The 19,322-nt window shown below is 33.5% G+C and overlaps 1 protein-coding gene across 24 annotated transcripts in view; it reads left to right on the top strand.

The window, feature by feature from the left end:
* Positions 1-19,322, top strand: part of STXBP5L (syntaxin binding protein 5L) — a 349,911-nt gene that overhangs the window by 197,940 nt on the left and 132,649 nt on the right. For all 24 annotated transcript variants that reach the window (XM_023623677.2, XM_070243721.1, XM_070243724.1 and 21 more), the window contains 3 exons: positions 9,205-9,245; positions 13,238-13,455; positions 15,195-15,367. In XM_023623677.2, coding sequence (XP_023479445.1) covers positions 9,205-9,245; positions 13,238-13,455; positions 15,195-15,367 — 432 coding nt within the window. The remainder of the gene's footprint in view (positions 1-9,204; positions 9,246-13,237; positions 13,456-15,194; positions 15,368-19,322) is intronic.

Raw genomic sequence — 19,322 nt, 5'->3', positions numbered from 1 at the left:
GTGGAGGTTTTCCCCCATACAAAGCCAGTCGATTAGAGGTGGCTGTATTTTCAAATGCTAAATTCAGAAGAAATAACAAGGCACACAAAGAAACAGAGAAACATGGCCCAATCAAAGGAACAAACTAAACCTCCAGAAACTAACCCTAAAGAAATGGAGATTTGTGAATTACTTAACAAGCAATTCAAAATAATTATCTTAAAGAAGCTCAGTGCACAACAAGAGAACACAGATAGACAACTAAACAAAATCAGGAAAATGCATGAAGGAAATGAGAATATTAACAAGGGAAACTATAAAAAAGAACCAAAAGGAAATTCTGGAGCAGAAGAATACAATAACTAAGTTGAAAAATTTACTAAAAGGGATCAATAGTAGACTTAATGAGTCACAAGAACGAATCAGCAAACTCAAAGATAGGTAATATGAAGTTCCCAAATCAGAGAAACAAAAGATAAAAGTAGGAAGAGAAGTAAAGAATGCCTAAAAGACTTATGGCATGTCATCAAGCAGACCAATATAAGCATTATGGAAGTTCCAGAAGGAGGAGAGAGAAGAAATGGGGCAGAGAACTTATTTGAAGAAATTATGGCTGAAAACTTCCCAAATCTGAGGAAGTAAAGGGATATCCAAATTCAAGAAGCTCATATTCTCTAATGAAGATGAGTCCAAAGATGTGTACACTGAGACAAATTATAATCAAATTGTGAAAGACAAAGAAAGAACCTTTAAAGCAGCAACAGAAAAGCAATTCATGTATATGGAAACTCCCATAAGGTTATCAGTGGAGTTCTCAGCAGTATCATTACAGGCTAGAAGAGAGTGAGATGATATATTCAAAGTGCACAGAGAAAACACAAAGCCAGCCATGAATACTATAGATGGAAAAATGTACTTCAAAAATGAAGGAGAAATAAAGACCTTCCAAGATAACAAAAGCTGAGAACATTTATCACCACTACACGTACTTACAAGAATTGCTAAAGAAAGTCCTTCAAGTTGAAATGGATGGACACTAGACAACAAAATGAAAGCATATGAAAATATAAAGCTGCCCAGAAAAAGGTAAGTACGTAGACAAAAACAGAATCTCATAACATTGTCATGGTGGTGTATAAATAATTTTAAATTCAAATGTAGAATTTAAAAGATAAAATCACTTTTAAAAAACTATAACTATAAAACTATGCTAATGGTTACAAAATATAAAAAGATGTAATTTGTGACATTGATAGCATAAAGTGGGGGAGTGTAAAGGAGTAGGGTTTTTGTATGCAATTAAAGTTAAGTGGTTATCACTTTAAAATAGATCAGTATAACTATAAGATGTTTTATGTAATACCCATGATAACCACAAAGAAAGTACCTATAGAATATGCACAAAAGAAAGTGAGAAAGGAATCAAAGTATGTCACTATGAAAAATCAATGAAACACGAAGGCAGCAAGAAAGGGAACAAGGGGCAAAATAAATACAGGGGACAGGAAACAGTTTTAAAATGGTGATAGTAAGTCCTCTTATATCTGTAATTTCTTTAAATATAAATGGATTAAACTCCCAAATCAAAAGACATAGAGTGGTTGAATGGATAAAAAAAAAAAAAGAGCCAACAATATGCTATTACATGAGACTCACTTTAGATATAAGGATGTACATAGGCTGAAAGTGAAAGGAGTCATAAAGATATTCCATGCAAATGCTAACCAAAAGAGGGTGGGATGACCATACTTTTATCAGACAAACTAGACTTTAAGCCAAAAATTGTCATAAGAGACAAGGAAGGACAGTATATAATGATAAAGTGGTCATTTCACCAGAAATATAAGTTATAAATATATGTGTACCTAACAATACAGCACCCAAATATTTAAAGCAAACAGTGACACAATTGGAGAGATAAATAGGCAGTAATAAAAAATAGTAGGAGATTTTAATACAGTACTTTCAATAATGAATAGATCACCCAGATGGAAGATCAATAAGGAAACAGAGGACTTGGACAACACCACAGGCCAATTGGACCTAACAGACATGTACAGAACACTCCATCCAACAACAGCAGAATACGCCTTCTTCTCAAGTACACATGAAACATTCTCCAGGAGAGATCATGTGTTAGACCACAAAACAAGTCTTAACAAATTTGAGAAGACTGAAATCATAACAAGTATCTTTTATAACCACAATGAAATGAAACTAGAAGTTGATAGCAAAAAGAAGACTGGAATTTAATTTCAACAAATATGTGGAACCCACAACCAATGGGTCAAAGAAGAAATCACAAGGAAATTGGAAAATATCTTGAGATAAATGGAAATGAAAATACAACATACCAAAACTTATGGGATGCAGCAAAAGCACTACTAAGAGGTTTATAAGTAAACCTGTATGACATTTATAGTAGTAAATGCCAACATTAAAAAAAGATCTCAAATCAACAACCTAATTGTACACCTCAAGGGATTAGAAAAAGAAGTAAAAACTAAACCCACAATTAGCAGAAGGAAGGAAATAATAAAGATTAGAGCAGAAGTAAATAGAAGTGAAATAATAGGAAAAATATTAAAAGCTGAGTTTTTTTTAAAAGATCGATGAAATTGACAAACTGTTAACTAGACTGAAATAAAAAGAGACTCAACAAATAGCAGAAATGAAAGAGGAGATGTTACAATTGACGCCAAAGAAATAAAAAAGGTTTGTAAGAGATTACTGTGAACAATTATACACCATCAGGCTGTTTAACCTAGAAAAAATGGATGAATTTCTGGAAGCGTAAAACCTACCAAGACTGAATCATAAAGAAATAAAAAAAATCTGCCCACACCTATAACTTAGTAAGGAAATTAAGTAAGTAATAAAAAAAAAACCTCCCAAGAAAGAAAAACCCAGGACTAGGTGGCATCACAGGAGAATTCTACCAAACATTTGAAGAAAAATTAATACCAGTCCTTATCAAACTCTTCTGAAAAATTGTAGTGGAAGGAATACTTCCAAACTCATTCTATGAGGCCAGCATTACCCTGGACACAAATCAGACAAAGATACTATCAGGAAATTAAACTACAGATTAATATCCCCAATGAATATCAATGCAAAAATCCTCAACAAAGTACTAGCAAACTGAATTCAGCTACAAATTTAAAAGATTAAACATCACAACCAAGTGGGTTTTATCTTTAGAATGCAGGATGGTTCCACATATGAGAATCAATCAATGTGATACACCACATGATCATCTCAGATGATGCAGAAAAAGCATTTGATAAAATTCAACATCCTTTCATGATAAAAAACATTTAAGAAACTAGTAACAGAAGGAAATTGCCACAACATAGCAAAAGTCATATATAAAAAGCACACAGCTAACATCATATTCAATGGTGAAAAAGTGGGAAGGATGCCCACCCTCATGACTCTATTCAACATAATTCTGGAAGACCTAGCTAGAGCAATCAGGCAAGAAAAATAAATAAAAGACATCCAAATCAGAATAGAAGAATTAAAATTTTCTGTTTGTAGATGACATGACCTTATATGTAGGAAACTCATAAGTTTCCACAAAAAAAGTGTTAGAACTAATAAATCAAGCAAATTTTCAGGATAGAAAATCAACTAAATAATCAGTTACATTCCTATACGCTAATAATGAACGATCTGAAAGAACATTAAGAAAACAATCCCATTGACGATAGCATCAAAAAGAATAAAATATTCAGGAATAAAATTAACCAAGGAGGCAAAACTCTTGTATAATGAAAACTACAAAACATTGATGAAAGAAATTAGAGAAGACTCAAATAAATGGAAATATATCACATGCTGATGGATTAGAAGACTTGATATTGTTAAGATGTCCATACTACCCAAAGCAATCTACAGATTCAATGCAGATCCTTATCAGAGTCCCAGTGGCATGTTTTGCAGAAGTAGAGAAAAAGAACTATCCTAAAATTAATATGGAATCTCAAAGAACCACAGATATCTAAAACAATCCTGAGAAATGAAAACAAAGCTAAACTCCTCACACTTCCTGATTTCAAAACATGATACAAAGCTAATCAAAACATATTACAAAGTGGGGCTGGCCCTGTGGCCGAGTGGTTAAGTTCGCGCGCTCCGCTGCAGGCGGCCCAGTGTTTCGTTGGTTCGAATCCTGGGCACGGACATGACACTGTTCGTCAGGCCACGCTGAGGCGGCGTCCCACATACCACAACTAGAAGGACCCACAAGGAAGAATATACAACTATGTACCGGGGGGGCTTTGGGGAGAAAAAGGAAACAATAAAAAAAAATCTTTAAAAAAAAATATTACAAAGTAATCAAAACAGTATGGTACTGGCATAAAGACAGACATATCGACCACTGGAACAGACTAGAGAATTCACAAATAAACCATCACCTATATGATCAAATCTTTGATAAAGGTACCGAAGCTATACAATGGGGAAAGGATAGTCTCTTCAACAAATGATGTTGGGCAAACAGAATTTGCACATGCAAAAGAATGAAATTGGACCCTTACCTTACACCATATACAAAAATCAACTCAAAATGGAAAAACCTAAATGTAAGACCTGAATCTATAAAACTCCTAAAAGAAAACAGAAAAGCTTCCTGACATTGGCTTTGGCGATTATATCTTGCTTGTGACACTAAAAACATGGGCAACTAAAGCAAAAGTAGACAAATGGGACTACCTCAAACTTAAAAATTTTTGTGAAGCAAAGGAAGCAATCAAGAGAGTAAAAAGGCAACCTTTGGAATGGTAGAAGATATTTGCAAACCGTATATCTGACAAGGGGTCAGTATCCATAATATTTAAAGAACTCCTACAACTCGATAATAACAACAAAAAATCCAAGTAAAAATGGGCAAAAGACTTGAATAAGTAATTCTCCAGAGGAGATATACAAATGACTAAGAAGCATATGAAAAGATGTTCAACATCATTACTCGTCAGGAAAATGCAAATCAAAACCACAATGAGATATCATTTTACACCTATTGGGATGGCACTATAAAACAACAGCAACAAACAGAAAATAACAAGGGCTGGCAACGATGTGGAGAAATTAGAACCTTTGTTCATTGTTGATTAGAATGTACAATGGTGCAGCTGCTATGGAAAACAGTATGGAGTTTCCTCCAAAAAGTAAAATTAGAATTACTCTATGATCCAGCAATCCCACTTCTGGGTACATATTCAAAAGAAGTGAAAACAGGCTATCAAGGAGATATATGCACTCTCATGTTCACTGAAGCATTATTCACAGTAGTCAAGAGGTGGAAGCCCCCTAATATCCATCAACAGATGAATGGATTTTAAAAATGTTATATTACATACAATGGAATATTATTCAGTTCAGGCTTAAAAAAGAAGCAAATCATGTCTCATGTGAACCTCATGGGAACTATGCTACGTGAAATAAGCCAGTCTCAAAAAGACAAATACTGCATGATTCTATTTATAAGAGGTACCTAGAATAGGCAAATTGATAAAGACAGAAGGTATGATGGTGGCTGCTATGGGCTAGGGAGAGGTGGGAGAAGGGAGTTGTTGTTCAATGGATGTGGAGTTCAGTTTTGCTAGATGAAAAAGTTCTAAAAATCTGCTGCACAACAATGTGCTAGATAACACTACTGTACTATACACCTAAAAGTGGTTAAGATGGTAAATTTTACATTATGTGTTTTTGACCACAATAAAAAAAAATCAATGTAAATTATAGAACTGAAAATTATTATAACTGAAAATAAGAACTAAATAAATTATTTTAACAGCAAGATATAAACTGTTGTTACTCAGAGACAACATGATTATGTATGTGGAAAGCGCAAAATAATGTACAGCTATTTAAATTAACTTGACTATTTAGCAAGTCACTGGGTACATCAATATACAAAAGTCAGCTATATTTCTATATACTAGCAACAATTATAAAATAAAAACTCCAAAATTATACAATTTAAAATAGCATCCAAACAAATCACATAATCTAGAAATAAACCTAACAAAAGATATGCAAGACATCTTCAATGAAAATTGTGAAACAAATCTGAGAAGTAGGAAAAGACGTAAATGTGTGGAGAGAGAAACTGTGGTCATTAACTAGACTCAGCGTTGTAAAGATATCAGTTTTTTCCCTGTTTGATCCAGAGATACAGATGTGTTCACTTTGTGACACTTTGTTGTGCTGTAATCTTTAGATTTGTGCTGTATGTGTGTTATAATTAAATTAAAAATTTACTTTAAATTATCGGAAGTTTACATCACTTACAACGTCAGGGTAGAACTTGGGCCTTTCACTAAAGAAATGATTATTTTGGCAAAAATAGAATCAATTTCCTCAGAACTCTAGAATCTAGTGGAAAATTTATAGTAACCAGGAGAATGCTTAAGAAAGAAAGAAATTACTATAAAATAGATAAATCAGGGGGATGTAAAATACAGCATGGTGACTATAGTTAATAATACTGTATTGCATATTTGAAAGTTGCTAAGAGAGGTCTACTCTTTATAAAGTTCTTATCACAAGGAAAAAGTTCTGTAACTATGTCTGATGATGGATGTTAAGTAGACTTATTGTGGTGATCATTTCACCAGTATGTACAAATATCGAATCATATTGTACACTTGAAACTAATATAATGTTTTATGTCAGTTATACCTCAATTTTAAAAAATAGAGGAGCACACATGGAGATGCAAGTTATTAGTAATGTTAGTTCTTTGATTTCGTGATTGGTTTACAGAATTTCAGTATAATTTTATTCTATGTATTAAATCTATATTACATATATTGTTCTTTGCATGTCAAATACTGCATGATAAAAAAATAAAACTGAATTAAAGGTTATTAGAATATAGATTCTCAGACCATCATCCTGCAGAATTTCAGTAATAAAATAGGTTTTTTTGGTTACATCTATAAGTGAATAATTAGAGTACGTAAAGATACAAAGCATTCATAGCGGCTTTATTTGTAATAGCCAAAAACTGAAAACAACCCAAATGTTCATCAACTGGTAAACGGGTAAACAAAATGAGGTATATCTATACAATGGAATGCTATTCAGCAATAAAAATGAACACATTACCAATACATGAAACATCAGGGATTATCCTCAAAAACATTATGCTAAATGAAAGATACATACACAGAAGAGTAAATATTGTAACAACACAGAAGAAATCTGTGCAGGCAGAAACCAGATCAGTGGATATCTGCTGGGGTGGGAAATCAGATTGTATGCTGGCATGAGGTACCTTTTGGAGGTGATGGAAATGTTCTAAAACTGGATTATGGTGTCAATGGGACAACTGTATAAATTTACTAAAAATTACCAAACTGTACATTTATCTTGGGTGAATTTTATGGTATGTAAATTATATCTCAATAAAGCTGTTAACAAAATAAAGCTACTCAATTAGCAGCTACCACCCTCTCAAAAAAGTCAAGTGACCGTATGTGTGTGGGTCTATTTCTGGACTATCTACTATGTTCTATTTATATATATATGTCTCTTTTTTTCACCAATAGCAATAACTTTATGGTAGCTTTAGAATAAGACTTAAAGTTAGGTAGTTTCAGTACTCCAACTTTTAAAAAATTTTTTTAAATTTCTTTAGGTATTCTAGTTCTTTTACTTTTCCATATAAATTTTAGGATCAGTTTATTTCTACAAAAATTTTTTTTTGCATATTTCAATTGAGATTACATTGAATCTATACATCATCTGGGGAGAACTGAGATCTCTGTCAGTTCTGACATCTAGTAAGTCTTATAATTTAAGAATACATTATATCTCTCCATTTATTTATGCCTTCTCTGATTTCTTTGATTAGGATCTTGAAGTTTTCAGCAAACAGATCTAACACAAATTGTGTTAGTTTTTATATAGGCATTTCATGTTTTTTGGTGCTATTGTAAATGGTACTCTTACAATTTCAATTTCCAAATGTTCATTGCTATTATATAGAAATACAATTGATTTTTTTACATTGTCCTTGTATCTTACAATTGTGCTAAACTCATAGATGAGTTCTGATATCCTTCTTGTAAATTCTTTGGGATTTTCTACATAGCCAATCATGTGATCTGCAAATAGAGAATTTTATTTCTTCCTTTTCAATCTTTATTCCTTTTATTTCTTTTTCTTCCCTTGCTGCAGTAGTTAGGACCTCCAATATGATGTTTAAGGATGGTGAGAGTAAACATTTTTCCTTTGTTCCTGATCTGAGGTGGAAAGTATTCCATCTCTTTCACCATTATGTCTGTTAGACAACATCTGTAGGTTGTTCCTAGATGCCTTTTATCAGATTGAAGAAGTTTCCTCTGTTCCTAGTTTACTGAGTTTTTTTCATGAGTGGATGGTGAATTTTTGTCAAATGCTTTTGTTGCATTTAAGATGGTCATATGGTTTTTCTCCTTTAATCTGTCAGTATGATGGATTATAATATGATGATTGATTTTTTTTTTAATGTTTAACTGGCCTTGTGTTCCTGATAAACCCCACTTAGGCATGATGTATTATCCTGTCTATATATTTCTTGATGTGATTTGCTAATATTTTGTTGACTATTTTTAGATCTATGCTCAAGGGATATTGGTTTGTAATTTTCTTTTCTAGTAATATTTTTCCTGGTTTTGGCATCAGGATAAAGCTGACCTCATAAAATGTGTTGGGAGGAATTCTATCCTCTTTATTTCTAGATGAGTTCTTATAGAACTGATGTTATGTTATTACCAAATAATGATACAATTCTAGATAGGCTTAAGGATTTGCTTTTATATTTTGAAGCTTAACTTTAATTTCACTAAGATACCCATTTCAAAATTATTTTAATGTAATCAAAATTAACTCAGATATCTTTTTTATTATGTAAACAATTTTATATAATTTTATATATTTTATATATTGTTCATTTTCCACAGGCCAGTTTTCATTGCTCTCTATTACACAAAAAGTCTTCTTACAGTAAAATCTAAGCAATTATTGTTCTTTTTAAATTTGGATTTTAATGTATTGTTTAAAAGATAAACCATTGTTTTGAGCTTAGAAATGGTTTAGCATACATTAGTTTTCATTGGAATGGTATTTTTGGATTGAATTTAACACTGACTCAAGTTTTTGTACATTTAGAATGATTATGGTTTTTTAATTTACTATACCTTAATTAACACTAATTTATTTCCCATCTAGTCATGCAGATGGATCAATAAAATTTTGGGATGCTTCTGCAAGTAAGTTTTAAGTTTCTCTATAACAGAAAACACTTGGTTAATGTTTACCCATAGCCTTTCACTACTTTTTTGTTTGGGCAATTAACATTTCAGAGACATTTTTAGCATACATATATGGCTGTGTTACAAAAATCCATTTCCTATATTATTAGATGAGTTTATAGTATTATCTCTCCTGTATTTTTTGTCTATAATATAAGTAAGACTGAAGTTACTCCTTATCAGCAACCCATTTTATTTTCAAGAAGCAAGGTACATTGGAAAAAGTACCAAACTTTGACAGAATAATTCTATTAAGGAATTCTCTTCAGCTCCTACTTCTGTTTTCTTGGAAAAGTGCTTTTATCCCACCAGTCTTCACTTTTCTTTCCCATTTGTCTACCAAGTCCTGTGACAATCAAAAGAAATGATTTGTGGGGCTGGCTCGGTGGCATAGTTGTTAAGTTCATGCACTGGCTTTGGTGGCCCGGTATTTACAGGTTGGGGTCCTGGCGTGAACCTATGCACTGCTCATCAAGTCATGCTGTGGTGGCATCCCAAATACAAAATAGAGGAAGATTGCCACAGATGTTAGCTCAGCGACAATCTTCCTCAAGCAAAAAGAGGAAGATTGGGAACAGATGTTCACTCAGGGTCAATCTTTCTCACCAAAAAAAGAAAGAAAGAATTTGGGAAATGTGAAATTTATTTCAAAATCTTGAGAATTACATAATTTAAGGAATAAATAAGGTACTCTGCTCAACATTTAAGGGCATGCAAAGATATTTAAAACTTCATTATAACCATACATACCCTTCAGAAAATTTATAGTCACTGGAATAGATAGAGGAATGCACGTATATAACTACAGGGCAAACAATATAAGAGCTCTAAATGTAGTGTAACCCAAATTCTGTTATCAGAAATGAGAGATTTATTTGAACCAAGTAGATCCAGGAAGAGTATTTTGATGGGTAACATTTCATTTGAGTTTTGGAAGATAGTTGAGATTTTGACAGGAATGGAAGGATAAGAAAAAATGAGCAATGACTGAGTTTCTGAGGATTCGTAATCAGCAAGATATAGGTAACTCTTGGAAGTAAGAAATACAAGAGAGTTCTGGAGGTTTGGATTTTGTGGCAACACCAGGAAATCCAAGTAAAAATATCTAGCAGGTAGGGAGAACAGTCAAGAATGAAAACTAATGAAAAAGTAGCATAAAAGTAATGTTTGAAGCTATAGAAGTGAACAGCTTCTGAGGAAGACTATGATAAACAGAAAAACCGAGGGAAGAAGCTTGAATATTGATGATTCTCTCAGTCTGTAAACTCGAGTCCTTCAGCAATGGAGCAACCCATTAGCAAGAGAAAATGATTAAAAGAGTTAAAGCCATGAATTCTGAGGCCCGTTTCTGACCTCACAATAAAGAGCAATTGCTCGGGGAGAGGGGGGAGTTCCAAAGGACAACAAGTTTTCTTTTGATGAAGTTTTACATGTAAATGTGAGTTTGTTCCAGGAACACAGTTAATTGCATAGTGACATCATTGCTGGATTCCCACCACCTGAAAGTCACTCCTTAGCTTCTAAAATGTGAGAAGATACTTTAACACTCTAATGATTAGAGTACATACCACCATTAAGCATACATGTTAATATTTTAAGAGCTTAATTTTTAAATAAAATATTATTTTATCACATTCAGAACATATATTGCAAAGGTTTGCAGCATATTTAATGTTTTTAGTGTAATCAATTATAAGGGCATATTTCCAATTGTATGGATGTAATTAAAGAAATACCACTTAGTTTGCCAGTTTTGTGGAATACTGTCGAGTACAGGAAGTTAGGTTACACTGAATTTGAATAATTGAGTTTATCCCATGTGTATTAGTTTTCAATTTCTGAGAAATAAATTACCACATTTTAGCAGATTAAAAAATACCCATATATTATCTCATAGTTTCGGTGTGTCAGGAATCTGGGTACAGTTTAGCTGGGTTCTTTGCTCAGATCTCCCAAGACTGCAGTCAGGGAGGTGGCTAGGGCTGCAGTTTCACCTGAGGCTGGATGCTCTTGCAAACTCATGTGGTTGTTGGCAGAAAATTCATTTTCTTGCAGCTTTTTTAGAACTCATGGTGACTTGCTGCTTCAAGGCTAGGAAAAGAGTGTCTCTAACCTCAGGGAGGGCCCCAGTCCCTCTTTTGAAGGGCTCACTTGATTATGTCAGGCTCATTCAGATAATCTCTGTTGATTAACTCAAAATTAAGTAATTAAGGGCCTTAATTATGTCTGCAGTATCCTTTTACGATTGCCATGTCACATAAAATAATCATGGGAGTGATACTCCATCTGACCTAGAAGCAAGTCTGTAGCGCTTAATACAATGTCTTGTGCTTTTTTTTTCTGGTGAGGAAGATTGGCCCTGTGCTAACTTCTGCTGCCAATCCTCCCCTTTGTGCTTGAGAAGATTGTTCCTGAGCTAGCATCTACGCCAATCTTCCTCTATTTTGTATGTGGGACATTTCCACAGCATGGCTTGATGAGCAGTGTGTAGGTCTGTGCCTGGGATCCAAACCCATGAACTCCAGGCCTCCCTCCAAAGGGGAGCACACGAGCTTAAACATTACATCACCGGGCTGGCCCCACCTTGTGTATTATAAAAACTATTTTTGTTTGACATAAATTTGGGCTTACAGAAAAATTGCAAAAAAATGCTTTGAAGTGTTTCATAGCCTTTAGGTAGATTCCCTAAATGTCAATGTATAATACATTTGTTCTGTCTCTCTCCCTCACCCCACAACCCTCCCTTACTTTTTCTCTCTCCCCTCCATATATTCACACACATACATATGTATAGCTTTTTATAATCATTTGAGAGTAAGTTGGAGACGTGATGCTTTTCTAACACTACATGCCCCTAAATACTTCAGTGTGTGTTTCCTACAAACAAGGGTATTATTTTACACAAATTATCGTTATCAAAATCAGGAGATTAATATTGATACAATACTGTTATCTAACCTCCAGATCTTACTCAGTTTTGTGAATTGTCCCAATAATATCTTTCATAATAAAAGAAAATCTAGGATCATTTATTGCATTTAGTTATTATATCTTTTGAGTTTTCTTTAATCTAGAATGTTTCCTGAGTATTTCATGAAATTGACATTTTTGAGAAGTTCAGCCTGGTTATTTTGTAGAATCTCCATCAGTTCAGTTTGACTGATGTTTCTCATGATTAGGTTCAGATTATGCACTTTGGACATGAACTCCCAGATTTTTAGAACTTTTCTCAAGGGTCCTTTGTAGAATCAGAGCTTTTTTGTAGGGAAGTTATCATCAGGATCTAAAACGAGGAAAATATTTCCCCAAATATATATTCCTGAAAACAATTCACACACCCAAAGTTTATTAAAATTATATCTGAACTTTTCTTAACACAAAGCCACTCAGAAAAGGTTCTTTCTAAAATAATTACAGATTATTGGACTCCCAATATTGCTAGCTGGTAAATTATAAATGTTTCTCATCTGAAGGAGTGTCTAAAAATTTATTGAGAAGAGTAAACCTTCTATGAATAGCATCAACCTCTCATTTAGCACTCAGAGAAGAAAATTATAAAAAAAGGATTGAGGGGTGTCCCTTAGTAGAGAATTAGGTTCGGTGTTTCCATTGTAAACTTTCTTGAGTCCCAGTGTTTTCATCAACAAATGAAGATAAAAATATTCACTTCATGGGAGTTTTCTGAAGATCACATGAGAGAATGCATACAAAGGACCTACATATTCCTTGGCATATAGTGTATGTTCACTACATGTTTATTTTTTCCCTGTAGTCTCCCTCCAGCTAAACTGTACTGATATGAGAGCATGACATTGAATGCTTGCTACTTAAAATGTATTTTGTCTACTTGGGTTTTACTTTTGTGGTTTAACAAATATATTCAAAAAGCTTCAACAACATCTAAGAATTAAGTTCAAATTAGAAGATAACTGTGCTTCGATATCTTACAGTAACTCTGCAGATGCTGTACAAGCTAAAAACTTCAAAAGTGTTTGAAAAACAGAAGGTAGGAGAAGGAAAACAAACATGTGAAATTGTAGAGGAAGATCCATATGCCGTTCAGATGATTTATTGGTGTCCAGAGAGCAGAATATTCTGTGTATCAGGAGTCTCTGCATATGTCATAGTTTATAAATTCAGCAGACATGAAATTACAGCAGAAATAGTGGTAAGTCATTTAAAATTTAACTTTCACACTTACAGTTATTAAAAGACAGCAGTTGTCGTACTTGGCTAGCGCTTTGTATGGTTTTAAGCCAGCAAGACTGTAGTATGTGGCCAGTAATCCAATTCATAAGATTTTTAATTATTCTTGTTACTTAGTATAGCATATTTAAAAAAGCTTGGCTTAAGATGACACAAACACTTCTCTATCAAAATTTAGGATTATTAAATGGGATAGGTTATTCCTACACGTTTTATACAGTCATTGATTTTATGTACCAATGGGAAATTAATGCAGGCTTTGTTCTATATCTTTATTAAATTTTTTAAGGTTTGTCTTTTCTTGTCAATTAATTGCCACAAATGATTATTTCTCAAATATACTAAGGTTAATTTTAATGATTTTCTATGTAGCAACATTTTTATAGGATAGAAATAATTATGAGATTGCCTTACCTAATCTTAACTTTTAAATTATTTTTATTCAAAATGTTGATGCTCTCATGGGATAAATTAAATCTAAATTAAGTCACCTACAGATAATGGGCCTCTTCTACCTAGTCCATTTTATCAGAAAGTAAAGATTATCTACTGAAGGCCTGTATATAAGTATTTTTACCTCAACAACTAAAATTAAGTATTGCCCCTTAGAAGTACATTATTTAAAATTCCAGGCTTTGGAGTCGTAAGCCTAGGTTTTAATTCTGGCCTTACCAGTACGTACCTGTGTGACTGAGCAAGTCAAAAGGCTCCTTTAGTAGGAGAGTCTGGGTAAGACTCAGTTTTATCACCCATATAATTTCCTGTGTAAATAAAATAGAAAAATGGGAAGTAGTAATAAACTAGAAATAATAATGCCAATTTCATATGATTCTTGTGATGATTGTATAGTCATTAGCATAGTGTCTAAGTGTAGTAAGCACTCAACAATTGTTAATTTTTATTGTCACAAGAGGTTTTTTGTAGTTTTCAGATAATTACGGCAGTCATTTTTGTAATATTGCTATATTCACCACCCCATAATGACATTTTTGTAAGCACTTGCTTTCAACCTCAAAAACGCTGATTTTTGCATTGTAAAGCAAATGTTTATTGTAAAATCAATTGTAAATTAAAGCATTGAATGCAATCATAAAGCACTTAATTTTTAAACCTTTTTAACTTAAACATGGTTTTTGATCACCTTTTTATTTCAATATAAATTATCATATGTTTTTCATTAAGCAATTCTGACCAAGCTAATGAAATTAAACAAGTAAGGGCTAAGTTAACGAGACAAACAAAAATACGATATTTATTTTGGAAAATTTTTACTGAGTTAATTCAGTCAAAATCAAATGAAGCTTTTTTTTTAATACTAAAAAGACATATGAAAAGCAATTTTTCCAGTTTAATTTCTTTAATTGGAATAACCATGACCAATTTCTCCTTTTATTTATCACATATAGAATTGTAATTTTACTTTATCTTAAGAAATATTATATAAAAACTTTATCTCCAGTGGTAGATATTTTTCTTATAATTCTGAAGAATTAAAAAATATTTTACATTTTTTGTGAATGTCCTTGAATATTCCCTATAATTCATTATTTAATTCAGTGTAAGATGTCTTAGCTTTACTGTAAATTGAAATTGAACTTATTAACCTGAAAAAATAATGAATAATTACCTAAAAATTATCAGATGTTTTAATGTGATTATTTATTGTTATGACCTAGATTAAATTAAAACAATTTTTTTAAGTCATTAGAGGTACGACTTCAGTATGATGTTGAAGACATTATTACCCCAGAACCGGAAACAAGTCCTCCATTTCCAGATCTCTCATCCCAACTTCCTTCTTCAAGGAGTCTTTCGGGAAGCACTACCACTGTGGCTAGTGAAGGAGTAACAAAGGACAGTATCCCATGCCTCAAGTAAGACTTGCTACCAAATTTCACAACAGTTTTACATATTAGTCTCAAAATTATTTGAAACTGTGCCAAATAAATAATTTTTCTCTCTTATTGAGTTGTCAAGTGATCTACAATCCACCAAAAGGTACCCAGGTCTTTTCTTTGAATATCCATGAAGGGGACACAATATTTTCATTCTTCATTCCTAATTCATAAATTTCCTTTCCAGAAGAACCCTAAAGAAAATATGGCTTTGATAGAATGGGAAAACATTTGGCAGGGCAGAAACTTGATCACTTGCTTGGTAGTTCCCAACTGAAAAAGTGTATTTAGGGAATTTATTCAGCCTTCTTGGAATCGAAAAGAAAACCAAGTTTGCTATCTACTGCAAAACTACTATGTTAAAAAAAGAGTTTCTTACATGAATGCTAAGTTAGTGCATAATATTTCTTTCTTTTTTTTAAACTGATGCTATTTGGTAATAAATTATATTGTCTCTGTATATCTAAACAAAGTTTAGTGTCATTATCAAATAAAACTGAATCAAGCCCATAGTAATATTTATCTTAATTGTTTTTATGCTTTTTAGTAATAAGATATAAAAGAATTCATTCTCTTAAATTACTACTTACTGCTTCTACATCCTCAAACCGAATGTTTCTAGTATTAGCTGGTTGGAGAATTGAGCCTAAGCAAGGAATTTCTCTGAGCCTCACATGAAAATACAGGCATACCTCAGAGATATTGTGGGTTCAGTTCCAGACCACTGAAATAAAGTGAGTATCACAATAAAGCAAGTCACGATTTTTTGGTTTCCCAATGCATATAAAAGTTATATTTACTGTACTGTATTCTATTAAGTGTGCAATAGCATTATGTCTACAAAACACCATGTATGTACCTTAATTTAAAAAATACTTTATTGGTAAAGAATGCTAACCATCATCTGAGCCTTGAGCAAGTTGTAATTTTTTTGCTGGTAGAGGGTCTTGCCTTGATGCTAATGGCTGTGACTGGCCAGGGTGATGGTTGCTGAAGGTTGAAGTGGCTGTGGCAATTTCTTAAAATAAGACGATGATGTTTGCTGCGTTGACTGACTTTTCCTTTCGCGAGCAATGTCTCTGTAGCATGCAGTGCTGTTTGGTAGCATTTTACCCACAGTAGAACTTCTTTCAAAATTGGAGTCAATCCTCTCAAACACAGCCACTGCTTTATGAACTAAGTTTATGTAATATTCTAAATCTTCTGTTGTTATTTCAACAATCTTCACAGCATCTTCATCAGAAGTAGATTCCATCTCAAGAAACTACTTTCTTTGCTCATCCATGAGAAACAACTCCTCATCCATTAAAGTATCATGAGATTACAGCTATTCAGTCACATCTTCAGGCTCTACTTCTAATTCTAATTCTCTTGCTGTTTCTACCACATCTGCAGTTACTTCCTCCACTGAAGTCTTGAATCTCTCAAAGTCGATCATGAGGATCTGAATCAACTTCTTCCAAACTCCTATTAATGTTGATATTTCTGTCTCTTCCCATGAATTATGAATGTTCTTAATGACATCTAGAATGGTGAATCCTTTCCAGAAGGTTTTCAGTTTACTCTCCCCAGATCCGTCACAGGAATCGCTACCTATGGCAACTATAGCCTTCTGAAATGTGTTTCTTAAATAATAACACTTGAAAGCCAAAATAACTCCCTGATCAATGGGCTGCAGAATGGATGTTATGTTAGCAGACATGAAAACAAAATTAATCTCATTGTACATCTTCATCAGAGCTCTTGGGTAACCAGGTGCATTGTCAATGAGCAGTAATTTTTTTTTTTTATTAATGTTATGATAGATTACAACCTTGTGAGATTTCAGTTGTACATTTTTGTTAGTCATGTTGTGGGTACACCACTTCCCCCTTTGTGCCTTCCCCCCACCCCCCCTTTTCCCTGGTAACCACCGATCAGATCTCCTTATCAATATACTAACTTCCACCTATGAGTGGAGTCATATAGAGTTCGTCTTTCTCTGACTGGCTTATTTCGCTTAACATAATACCCTCGAGGTCCATCCACGTTGCTGTGAATGGGCCAATTTTGTCTTTTTTTATGGCTGAGTAGTATTCCATTGTGTATATATACCACATCTTCTTTATCCAATCATCAGTTTCTGGGCATGTAGGTTGGTTCCACTTCTTGGCTATTGTAAATAATGCTGCGATGAACATAGGGGTGCAACGGACTCTTGAGATTTCTGATTTCAGGTTCTTAGGATAGATACCCAGTAATGGGATGGCTGGGTCATAGGGTATTTCTATTTTTAACTGTTTGAGAAATCTCCATACTGTTTTCCATAGTGGCTGTACCAGTTTGCATTCCCACCAACAGTGTATGAGGGTTCCTTTTTCTCCACAACCTCTCCAACATTTGTCACTCTTGGTTTTGGATGGTTTTGCCAATCTAACAGGTGTAAGGTGATATCTTAATGTAGTTTTGATTTGCATTTCCCTGATGATTAGCGATGATGAACATCTTTTCATGTGTCTATTGGCCATATTCATATCTTCTTTTGAGAAATGTCTGTTCATGTCCTCTGCCCATTTTTTGATCGGGTTTTTTTTTGTTGTTGTTAAGCAGTGTGAGTTCTTTGTATATTATGGAGATTAACCCTTTGTCAGATAAGTAGCTTGTAAATATTTTTTCCCAATTAGTGAGCTGTTTTTTTGTTTCAATCCTGTTTTCCCTTGCCTTGAAGAAGCTCTTTAGTCTGATGAAGTCCCATTTGTTTATTCTTTCTATTGTTTCCCTCAACTGAGGAGTTATAGTATCCGAAAAGATTCTTTTGAAACTGATGTCAAAGAGTGTACTGCCTATATTCTCTTCCAGAAGACTTATTGTTTCAGGCCTAATCTTTAGGTCTTTGATCCATTTTGAATTTATTTTGGTGTGTGGTGAAAAAGACTGGTCAATTTTCAATCTTTTGCATGAGACTTTCCAGTTTTCCCAGCACCATTTGTTGAAGAGACTTTCTTTTCTCCATTGTAGGCCCTCTGCTCCTTTGTCGAAGATTAGCTGTCCATAGATGTGTGGTTTTATCTCTGGGCTTTCAATTCTGTTCCATTGATCTGTGGACCTGTTTTTGTACCAGCACCATGCTGTTTTGATCACTGTAGCTTTGTAGTATGTTTTGAAATCGGTGATTGTGATTCCACCGGCTTTGTTTTTCTTGCTCAGGATTGCTTTAGGAATTCGCGGTCTTTTGTTACCCCATATGAATTTTAGGATTCTTTGTTCAATTTCTGAAAAGCATGCCTTTGGGATTCTGATTGGGATAGCGTTGAATCTGTAGATTGCTTTAGGTAGTATGGACATTTTAACTATGTTTATTCTTCCAATCCATGTGCATGGAATGTCTTTCCATCTCTTTATGTCGTCATCAGATTCTTTCAAGAAAGTCTTGTAGTTTTCATTGTATAGATCCTTCACTTCCTTGGTTAAGTTTATCCCAAGGTATTTTATTCTTTTCGTTGCAATTGTGAATGGGATTGAGTTCTTGAGTTCTTTTTCTGTTAGTTCATTGTTAGTGTATAGAAATGCTACTGATTTATGTATGTTGATTTTATACCCTGCTACTTTGCTGTAGTTGTTGATTATTTCTAATAGTTTTTCTATGGATTCTTTGGGGTTTTCTATATATAAGATCATGTCATCTGCAAACAGCGAGAGTTTTACTTCTTCGTTAGCTATTTGGATTCCTTTTATTTCTTTTTCCTGCCAAATTGCTCTGGCCAACACCTCCAGTACTATGTTGAATAGGAGTGGTGAAAGTGGGCGCTCTTGTCTTGTTCCTGTCCTCAGAGGGATGGCTTTCAATTTTTGTCCATTGAGTATGATGTTGGCTGTGGGTCTGTCATATGTGGCCTTTATTATGTTGAGGTACTTTCCTTCTATACCCATTTTATTGAGTGTTTTTTATCATAAA

Source organism: Equus caballus, chromosome 19, assembly GCF_041296265.1.
Source record: "Equus caballus isolate H_3958 breed thoroughbred chromosome 19, TB-T2T, whole genome shotgun sequence".
NCBI classification, from domain to species: Eukaryota; Metazoa; Chordata; class Mammalia; order Perissodactyla; family Equidae; genus Equus; species Equus caballus.
This window is presented reverse-complemented; position numbering and strand designations above follow the sequence as displayed.